The sequence below is a fragment of the Bos taurus genome, chromosome Y, assembly GCF_002263795.3.
Source record: "Bos taurus isolate L1 Dominette 01449 registration number 42190680 breed Hereford chromosome Y, ARS-UCD2.0, whole genome shotgun sequence".
Lineage (NCBI taxonomy): Eukaryota > Metazoa > Chordata > Mammalia > Artiodactyla > Bovidae > Bos > Bos taurus.
This window is the reverse complement of record NC_082638.1, coordinates 2,538,839-2,549,769: the sequence shown is the minus strand read 5'-3', so window position 1 is coordinate 2,549,769 and position 10,931 is coordinate 2,538,839. Positions and strand designations below refer to the sequence as shown.

General features: G+C 43.3%; 1 protein-coding gene across 1 annotated transcript; it reads right to left on the bottom strand.

Annotated features, from left to right (window-relative positions):
- Positions 1-960: 960 nt before the first annotated feature.
- On the bottom strand, positions 961-6,947 carry LOC104969973 (odorant-binding protein-like). The gene is made up of 7 exons (XM_059884056.1): positions 6,829-6,947; positions 6,216-6,355; positions 5,168-5,238; positions 4,040-4,150; positions 2,878-2,976; positions 2,613-2,660; positions 961-1,147 (listed from the first exon to the last, which is right to left on the bottom strand). The coding sequence occupies exons 1-6, from the start codon at positions 6,907-6,909 to the stop codon at positions 2,653-2,655; spliced, it is 510 nt and encodes a 169-aa protein (XP_059740039.1). The 5' UTR covers positions 6,910-6,947; the 3' UTR covers positions 961-1,147; positions 2,613-2,652.
- Between the last annotated feature and the right edge of the window lie 3,984 nt (positions 6,948-10,931).

Below are 10,931 nucleotides of genomic sequence, written 5' to 3'. Positions count from 1 at the left end.
AGTCCTACATCCTGAGGCTGCTAGATCTTGTAGATTGTAAAGCCCTCGAGCAGCGTGGGGAGCTGAGCAGTGTGCTCCCCTAGTGACAGTGGGTGGAAACACTAACACCCCCTGCTCTTTGAAGGAGATGAGGATGGAAGACCACCTTTAGATGTTGTGAACAGCTGTGACTCCTTTCTGTCAATCGTCTTGCTCCTGCAGAGACTGCACTGACTGCAGGGTCCTCTGAATTGACCAAGGCTCAATGCCTGCCGACCTTGGATTCGTAGTGATCGAAAAGGGAAGAAACATCAAGCCCTTTGGCTCAATTGCAGACGTTCTGGTGCTATCAGGATACCCACTGATCCTGTTGTGGCCCACAGCATCTTATACTTTCTCCCCATGAAGCTCGGGGAGTAGAATATCTGCTGCTTTCCTTGTAATGAAGAAAGATGCTTTTTAGGGACATCTTTCTTGACCAGACTGTCCCCTTCCCTCCAGTTAGAGGATTCTGAACCCTATCCTCTGTCCCCTGAAGACTTAGTCTTTTTTCTTCTCTCCCTTGGACACCTCTAGGACATCTCTACTCCATAAGTATCTTTAATGGAGCAGCTATCCATTTAAAGCCATATGCTGCTGCTGCTAAGTCACTTCAGTTGTGTCCGACTCTGTGCGACCCCAGAGACTGCAGCCCACCAGGCTCCCCCGTCCCTGGGGTTCCCCAGGCAATAACACTGGAGTGGGTTGCCATTTCCTTCTCCAATGCATGAAAGTGAAAGTGAAGTCCTTAAGTCGTGTCCGACTCCTAGCGACCCCATGGACTCCAGCCTACCAGGCTCCTCCATCCATGGGATTTTCCAGGCAAGAGTACTGGAGTGGGGTGCCATTGCCTTCTCCGTTAAAGGCATATGTCTCTGGATAAATTTAAGGTGCATCTTTTGAAAAAGGAGATTTTCTCTACAGATACACATAAGTCAGGTGTATATTAAACCAATTTAATTAGATCCTCAGGAATCACATACCACCAGACAGAACGTGATTACAGACTAGGAGACTTGAGACGGGAAAGAGAATGTAAGTATGAAGAGAGAAGGATCCTGTTAATCAGGAACCAGGAAAGTGGTCTTCATGTTGTTGATCTTGATTCCATGGAGACAAGGGACTCTTTCTGTAGGTGAGTAAAACAGAACCAAAGGTTTAGGAGAGTCAACTGTGTGACGGCTGACAGGGGTGAGCCTCGGGCGGTAGACTGTCCATGGTACAGGAGCTGGTAGCTGACCCAATGGACAGAATGCTGGTGGACGTCAATATTACACATCTCTCTGACGTAGGTGGGGGTCCATGTGGAATTTTCCCCAGGAGGTACATATGGGGTAGCATTTCCCATTTGGGTCAATTCTCGGAGCTACAGTTTCATAATGCCTGATCAGGGTTGTGATTGGAGCACACGCCTCTGATGCAGCAAGTTCTATCTTTTCAGTCTTGAAGAATCAATTTTTTAGTTTTTATGTTGGAGTATATTTGATTGACAATGCTATTTTAGTTTCAGGAGTCCAGCAAATTGATTGATTTGTATGTACACATATAAACATCTATTCTTTTTCAGATTAATTTCCTATGTAGGTTTCTACAGAGTACTGCAGACAGTTCCCTATGAGACACAGTTTGACCTTGTTGTCTATCCATCCGATAGATAATAGTTGCATCTGCTAAACCCAAACGCCCCATCCTTCTCTTCCCCAGCCTCCTCCCCCTTGACCACCACAGGTTTCTTCTCCACATCACTGGGTCTATTTTGTAAATAAGTTCCTCCATGTCATGGTTCAGATTCCACATATAAGTGATATCATGTGATATTTATCTTTTTCTTTTGACTTACCTCACTGGGTATGGAATCTCCAGGTCCATCCATGTTGGTGCAAATGCATGATTTCATTCTTTTTTATGACTGAGTGATATTCCACTGACTATATGCCCCGCATCTTTCTTATCACACTCACTAAGAAGCTGGAGTTTTTCTTTGATTTTTGTCTTTCTTTTTTTTCTTCAACAGAAAATTAGAAGCCACAGTTTACGAGATCAGTGACAATTTCTGAAGCTGTCTTAGTTTAGAAAGTTTAAAGGTCTCACTTTAAGAAAATCTCCTGAAGGGGAATATACTCGAAATGCATGCTTCAGACACATGGTGAGAGGTCCTTTTAGGTTCTGTCATAAACATATGCGATTAAACACTAGTCTTACAGAAAGCGTGAGCTCTCTCTAATCCCAGTTTTCCTGGAGGAAGGGTGTGTGTGGACAACCGTGAGGTCAGGACTGACGGGAACACTAATTAGTTTCCACCCACTTGTGGTCATTCCTGCTTCTCTCCGATGACTCTGGTCTGCAAGATTCCTGCAGGATATGGCTTTCTCACCAAAGCTACTTAGCATTAATCAAGCAACCCACTTGCGATTTAATATGGCTCCAGAGAAGAGAAATAAGCTAATGGAACAATAAAAGTTCTCTAGTGATAGAATGTAAGTTGTTGGGGCAAAAAAACCATTACCTACAAAATGTGACAGGTATGAAATCACCATGTGTCCTTATCGATTTATTTAATGCAGCACCATTAATAACCAATGTTTTTCACTTACCCCGAGACTGATTTGAAATGCATAGTTTTCCTCAAGGAAGCTAGTCATCTGGGGGAAGATGAAAAGGACAGGAAATAAAGATTCACAGATTACTACCATTCCAAAGGATTTACAAGGCTGGTTTTGTGGTTTGTTTTTAAGTAAGAGATTATGGAAAATATTATTTCTGGAGAAAGAAATTTTCAATAAGTTGATTTGCTTACTAATAGAATATTTACCTATCGGGTGAATGATATATTTAGGAAAAAGTATATAATTCATTTACCAGTTTCGATGAAATTCACAACATTTTCCTCTTCAATCCCTTTCTCTTGAGTCAGCTCCTTGAACTTCTGCAAGCTTTCGTCTTCAATATTTACTTTAACTGAAAAATACCATGCAGAAAACAGAATGTTTACCTCTGAGATCCCAGAGAAATTCCTCAGTGCAGAAAAAGTAGTTGAGTGTGCAAGTCAGATCTTGGCTTGTTACAAATTAAGCCTCAAACAATTTGTATTTCCCATGACACAGAAATCTGCTGTCTGTCTTAGGAATTAATTTCTGTCCAACTGTGTGGCTAGATCCCCAGCAGTATCAGTAACAGGACCCTTAGAGACTCGCAGTAGCTCAGTGAATTTGGGGGCCCATCCATCACAATGAGGAAATGACCTGCTCCATGACCAGCTTCCCAGATATCTGCAGCTGCCACTCAGGTCATGTTCTGGACCCAAATAAATAGGAAACAGGATTCTCCCCTGACAGAGAGACGTGTTCACCACGTCATACATGATAATGGGACACGAACTATTCTGTAATAATACACCGCTCTACCCTATACCTTTCTTGGAGTAGACGCCTGATATCTTGTTGGTTCACATACCTCTCCCACTTCTCACTAAGAAGGTGCTTCACACTTCTCAGTGTGGTTATTTGGGGGTGTTATCAGTGTTCATAAAAACAACGCATGTGAACATTTGAAAGGGATGAAGTTTTATTGTAAAAGTTTCTGTTCCAACGCTTAGAGAGTACTGAGAAGCTGGTATCAACTGAGCAAATGGAGAGTAGCCTCATTTTAGCCATGGCTTGACCTTAATTGAGGTGTTTAAAAAAAACAAAACAAACAAAAAAACTAAAAACCATTGTAATTTTCCTCCCATTAAAATTAAAAAAAAAATTTAAGCTGTTTTTAGTAAAATTCAGTTAATTTCGAAATTTCCACAGGTGAGAACTATTTTTAAATTCCTGATGATCTGATCCCCATAGCCCTACAAGCTCCTCTTCCCTGGTAGATTACTTTCCAGAGTCCCTAACACTCTGAACGAAAAGAAGTGGGTCCCATAGACTGAGTAATGGATATAGTCAGCATATCCTGATTTTATGGACAAATATACAGACAAAGGAAATGTTCCACGATGGTGTCCATGTGAACAGGAGGATGTCATACATACCAAATAGCCCAGTCAGTACTGTTTTCTTGCCGTGCTCATCCACGTTGGTGTTATGTGCTACTAGAATGTTGTTGGACGCATGACTAACCTCAAATACATTTTTACCCTCGTCTGTGAGAGAGACAGAAAAGATACATATGTACAACTTTGCCTTAATGTCTTGTCAATTGGACGTATTGTGACATTTTGAGTGTAGCAGCCACGGTACGTGCCATATAGATCTCTGTCTAACTCCGCAGGTGAGCTGAACGCGATGGTCGTTATGGCCCCGAGCGAAACAGACAAGACTTTTCTCTTTCCTAATTTTCATACAGTTAATTGGATACACTTAAGTTGTAGTCAAATATATACCCTTTAGGCCCCATAAAAAGAGGAATGTATTTTGGGGCTGTTATGGCACCCCACTCCAGGACTCTTGCCTGGCAAATCCCATGGACGGAGGAGCCTGGTGGGCTGCAGTCCATGGGGTCGCTAGGAGTCGGACACGACTGAGCGACTTCACTTTCACTTTTCACTTTCATGCATTGGAGAAGGAAATGGCAACCCACTCCAGTGTTCTTGCCTGGAGAATCCCAGGGATGGGGGAGCCTGGTGGGCTGCTGTCTATGGGGTCGCACAGAGTCGGACACAACTGAAGCGACTTAGCAGCAGCAGCAGCAGGGATATAAGTGTTAGCCAGCATCCCCATGGCTTTCAACAGAAGCTGCCTTGATGATTGAACTCAGGATCATTTCCTTGGATTTATGTTCATCCACTGAGCCTTGGATATATTAAGATGTTTTAAGATTTTTTTTTTGTTTGAGTGAATGATACTGATGTGCATACTTAAGACTCCTGAGACATCAGTTCATAAGGTTGTTGTAAGTTATGTGTGAGAACGATATGAAATACAGGTCTCCACATGCTATATCATTGGGTAACACTCATAATTGCGTGGAGACCTCCAAGCCATATGTTTGAACCCTTGTCTCCTGACAAAATAAAATGCTTGGAGATCTTATGGACAGGAGCATGCTCACTCCTCTGACTGTTTGTAGGAGTAGAATTCAGCTGTGTGGGATTCCGGAAGGAAGTTGTGCCAAGATTTCCACCCAAGCATACTCTGACCAGTGAAACAGTCATACTTACAGTCAACAGCATAAGTACCATCCTCTTGCTTTATTCCCGAGACGTGTTTATATTCCCATTTTCCCTTGTGTCTTAAAAACAAAAACACATTCAAGCAGGTGGATTAAAGTCATGAAAAAAATGGATATAAAATTAGGATTTTCTTTGTTTCTTCCCAAAGATTAAGTGTGACAGGTAAGCTTAATGCCTGTAATAATGTGACCTTTATTTTCTTTTTCTTTTTTTTTTTTTTCTTTCCCGTCCCCCAGTCCCTGCCGAGTCGGCTCCTGTCTTTCTCTCTCCCGCGCTGACGTGACGACGTAGCCTACGCCTCGGGACGCGCGCCCGCGGGTTCCGCTATAATGTGACCTTTAAAAGAGAGGAAACATGTTCTCTGAGGGCAAGTCAGTATCAAGTGACAAGGAGGGCTTGTCTATTAAATCTGAGCCGTAGTTCCAAAGATAAACTTCAAATACAGGGTAAATCATGTTTAAAGCAGAATATGGAAGAATCTAGAATTTTAGAAAAATAAAAGAATACCTGTTTTTAAAAAATACTTCCTGTAAACAGATGGTTGTCATCATGACAGACCTTGGGTGTTCTCATAACCTGGGAAATAATTGATTAAATAATAGGGGGGGAAATCACCCACTTAGGAAAAGAAATATTTAATTTTATGAAAACACACACTCTTCTTCCATCACAGTACTATAAGAGGATTAAACACTGAAAGACACAAATGTTAAGACCTATACACTTACAAGGAAACACACAAGTACACATGATATGCTTATGTGACATAAGGAGATTGTATATGTGTCCCTCATCGATTTAATGAGTTGATGCGAGTGGAGCTTCTGGAACACCCCGCCCCCAAGCAAAGGCTCCAGGAGATTCCCTGGAGACTCACAGGGGAACTGCACCCCCAGCTCAGAGACCCTGCTCAGCCCCACAACTCAGGGTGTCATGGTCTCAACACATCCAGAGAGCTCCCTGCAGATGGGGGAGACACACCCTCCCTGAGGCTCGGGGTTTACATGTGTTTTCCTTCTGGGTGATTTTTACTTACTTGACAAAGAAGTAGAAGTCTACTGTGCCCTGTTCATCATCAAACAGAAGTTTGTGGAGGTAAACCCTGAATGGCCCGTTGGGCTTGATCTTCCCCAGGTTACTGGATGCAATGTAGGCGGTTCTCCATTGCCCTGAAAGCTAACAGTAAAATTCCCCTCAGAAGTTGTAGTCCTTGTCCTTCTCTTTCATCCAGCCTCATCAGGCATGAGTTTCCCATCAGTTTTGCAAGTCAGAGACATAATCAGAACTGACTGAAAAAAAAGGAGGGTTTATAAAATAAGGGAAAAGTGAAGTTAGAGGGAAAGAAGCAATTGAGACATTTCTGAGAGAGCTTGAGCTCTGATGTCAAATGCAGGATCTCGAATCCAACAGCTGTTTGGCTGATCTGTTACTAGAGCAGAAAAAAAAAGTGCATAAGAGGCAACTAATACACAGTAGAGATGAAACAGAACAGGCATAGAGCCCGTAAATAGAGCAGTGTTGAGATGGAGGGAGATGGCTCACATTATGGATCCACAATAACAAAATCACAAAAGGAACACACACACACACACACACACACTCTCTCTCTCTCTGCAAGACCTCCTCCCAGATCAGACCATCCCTGGTACCTCGGAGAGACTTGGCTGAGCTTCCTCTTCTTGGGCAGCACAAATCACACCAAGAAGTAGACTCAGGAACAAAACCTTCATCTTGAGGCTCCCGTGGTCTTTCTTCTGTCAAGGCTGAGGGTATTCCAGTAGCTGGAGAGGATGGAAGCTGGCGCCACTTTTTATAGGGCTGATATGTTGGCGTGACGTGTCATGAACCAATGGTTGTTCCTCCTGAGACCAAGGTTACACAGGAGTCATCTTCAGTATCCTGCTTGGCAGGAGCCATCTTTTATGTAATTTCATCATTGTTATCATGACGATTGTTTTAGGAGAAGCTTGAGGGAATCTGGACATCTGACCTTTAGAGTGAATGAGAACTCACAAACACATCTGATAGTTCAAGGTCAGGAATGTTTATTTTCCTTTATATTCTGACATCAAACTGGAATGTGCTGTCCAAGGTACATATACCCCCATTCCTGTATTGTTTCCTTAACATTTAGATATTTTAAAATGTTTTTTCTAAAATTAAATTGAGTGTATCATTTAATAAACTTGAAAATATTTCCCACGAGACTATTGGAAAGCCTCCTATTTCTCTGGGATGACAAACATGTCAAAACAAAGTCTTTATCCCTTCCTTCAGCCTCACAGCGGGCTCTGTACTTCTTATAATTAAGAGGAGGACCTAATCAAGGCTCCTTAACCTCACCTGATCAACGCTCCTTGAAAGTGAAAGTGAAGTCGCTCAGTCGTGTCCGACTCTTTGCAACCCCGTGGACTGTAGCCTATCAGGCTCCTCCATCCATGGGATTTTCCAGGCATGAGTGCTGGAGTGGATTGCCATTTCTTGCTCCAGGGGATCTTCCCCACCCAGGAATCGAACCCTGGTCTCCCACATTGCAGGCAGACGCTTTACCGTCTGAGCCACCAGGGAAGCCACTTAACCTCACTTATCAACGCTCCTTAACCTCACCTAATCAATGCTCCTTAACCTCATGCCTGAGGAAGTTTGTCAGCGATTTATTTCCAGCTGGGCCTGTGAAGGATCTTGGCTCCAGAGCCAAAGGTCATTCAGTCACACGCATGGGTGCATGGCTTCAGCAGAAGTGGTCCTCGTTAACACCATCTATTGGACAAGGAAGAAAGCTTAGAAGGTTTGAGTACACTGGCCCCAAGTGAGTTTAGAAGTCACCCCACACCCCAACTCTGTGACTGTCCCTGAGACCTGTGGTGTCAGGGAAAGAGAGCCATCAGGGCTCAGTTAGATAAATTCGAATGTACAGAGATGGAAGCTAGAACTGCATGTTGGTCTCTAGGGAGTTCCCACCTAGAAGCCGGGTAACACAGAGGAGGGGCCCCTCTCAATGGTCAACCCAGGCTGTAGATTTCAGCAGAGCTTCCAAGGCTGCCCCATCAGTCTCACTCAGGAAAGACGGGGTGTTTGTTACTAAATGTCAGGGAGACACTTTGAGGTACACAGAGCCCCTGTAAAGGACAGATCAACACTCAGTGGAGTGGAGGCAGTGCTATGTATACTTTGCCTCAAGTGATCCTGCTAAAAATCATCACCACTCAGAGCTTCCTTTGAGCTCATATTTTCCATTGAGAACCTGTCGGAGCTCTCCAGGAGAAGAGGAAAAGAGAGAGATGAAAAGAAAAAAATAGTAACATATCCATAAATTTCCTAATACTCGTGGAAACTTTTTGGCTTGTTGCAGGTTGACTTGAGGAGGAGTAAATTTCCTACAAATATCAGAGAGGACCGGTCCCATAGACAAAGGTCACGGTGTATCTCACCATTCTGCTCCTTTGTTTTTATGTTTCCACACTGGTATTTGTCAATCAGTGTCCGTTATCTTCTTTTTTTAATTTAAATTTATTTATTTTCATTGGAGGCTAATTACTTTACAATATTGTATTGGTTTTGCCATACATCAACATGAATCTGCCACAGGTGTACACATGTTCCCCATCCTGAACCCCCTTCCCCCCTCCCTCCCCATTCCATCCCTCTGGGTCATCCCAGTGCACCAGGCCCAAGCTTCCTGTATCCTGCATCGAACCTGGACTGGCGATGCGTTTCTTATATGATAATACACAGAGTGAAGTAAGCCAGAAAGAAAAACACCAATACAGTATACTAACGCATGTATACGGAATTTAGAAAGATGGTAACGATAACCCTGTATGAGAGACAGCAAAAGAGACACAGATGTACAGAAGTCTTTGGGACTCTGTGGGAGAGGGAGGCAGGGGATGATTTGGGAGAATGGCGCTGAAACATGTTTTCTTTTTCATCACACATGTTAGTTTTCTGAATGATGGATGCTTCCTTCCTTTTTGGATATTTCAATCAATCAGCCTCTTGACGTACTCCTTGATCAAAGTGTGTGGTTAACATCAATAAGCAGTTGGAGTTTTCCGCCTCCTCCACCTTACTGTAATAATGGGTGAGCGTTAGCTAATGGTAGGTTAGAAATAAGAGCCGTCGTCAGCAATGGTAAACCCCCGGCTGGCCCTTCTCAAGTTGTGTGCAAGGAGGCAGAGAAAAGCTTCATTTCTCTGCACAGGGTCTTGATTTCCAGTTCCTCTGACAGTCACAGATGAGAAATAAGTTCAGTACACTGTGCTGTAAACATTTACCTCGACGTGAGTTTGAGTGAACTCCGGGAGTTGGTGATGGACAGGGAGGCCCGCTGTGCTGCAATTCATGGAGTCGCAAAGAGTCGGACAGGACTGAGCAACTGAACTGAACTGAACTGAGGCATCATAAACAACATGTATTCTGTAAGATTCTTCCTGTCCGCACTTGGACCTGAATTCGGTGAATACAGAGTTAGTGCCAACAAGAGCTGAGCCTCGGAATTCAGCAGGAAGCAGACAGACTCAGTACATTGTCCAGTGAGCTGCTTCCTGTGAAAGGAGCCAGATGCATATGAATACAAGCTAACAAAGAATTGCCAAGTAAATCCCTCTTTAGAAGTTGTAGGATGAGAATTAAAAAAAAAAAAAAAAGGAAAGTGGAAAGTTAGAGTGTGTTTGGGCTCCTGTTTGATAATGAGGGACTGTTGCCATAGAGAAGGTTTTGAGTGATGCTCTGAGGAAGAAAAGCTATGACCAACCTAGAGAGAATATTAAAAGAGAGACATTACTTTGCCAACAAAAGTCCATCTAGTCAAAGCTACGGTTGATCCAGTAGTCATATATGGATGTGAGAGTTGGACTATAAAGAAAGTTGAGCCCTGAAGAATTGATGCTTTTGAACTGTGGTGTTGGAGAAGGCTCTTGAGAGTCCTTTGGACTGCAAGGATATCCAGCCAGTCCATCCTAAAGGAACTCAGTCCTGAATATTCATTGGAAGGACTGATGCTGAAGCTGAAGCTCTGATACTTTGGCCTCCTGATGAGTTTGAGCAAGCTCCAGGAGTTGGTGATGGACAGGGAAGCCTGGCATGCTGTGGGCCATGTCGTCGCAGAGTCGGACACGACTGAGTGACTGAACTGAACTGAATTGAGGATAGTTGGAAGGGTGAGTAAAGTGTGAAGCAGTGAGAAGAACACAGTACAACTCGAGAAAAAATACAGATTGTTTTGAAAGATCCCTTTGGTTGGTTGTATCTATCAAAATTCTATGCACTTACCACCCTGAACGTGCCCAATCTCATTTGATGGGCTTCCCTGTGGCTCAGACTGTGTCTGCCTGCAATGCCGAAGACACAGGTTCTATCCCTGGATCAGGAAGATTCCCTGGAAAAGGAAATGGCAAGCCACTCCTGTATTCTTGCCAGGAGAATTCTCCATGCACAGAGGAGCTTGGCAGGCTACAGTCCATGGGGTCACAAAGAGTCAGACGTGAATGAGTGACTAACATCACACACACACATGGAATTTGTTCACCATTGCTTCTGTTTTTATATTTTGGTGTTTTGGCTGCAAGGCATATGGGATCTTACCTCACCAATCAGGAGTTGAACCAGCACCCCCTACTTTGGAAGGAAAGTGTAATGACTTTCCTGTGGACCATCAGGGAAGTCCACAGAAGTGTGTTCACTTTGGTTTTTTTTTTTTTTTAATTTTATTATTATTATAGTTTTTTTTTTTACTTTACAATATTGTATT

Excerpts from the sequence above, each read along its gene's own strand:
- LOC104969973 (XM_059884056.1), bottom strand. The coding sequence starts at position 6,909 with ATGAAGGTTTTGTTCCTGAGTCTACTTCTTGGTGTGATTTGTGCTGCC. Across the intron at positions 5,239-6,215 it reads GACTTCTACTTCTTTGTCAA|ACACAAGGGAAAATGGGAAT; the intron begins GTAAGTAAAAAT and ends TTTGTTTTTAAG. Across the intron at positions 4,151-5,167 it reads TGGTACTTATGCTGTTGACT|ACGAGGGTAAAAATGTATTT; the intron begins GTAAGTATGACT and ends TCTCTCTCACAG.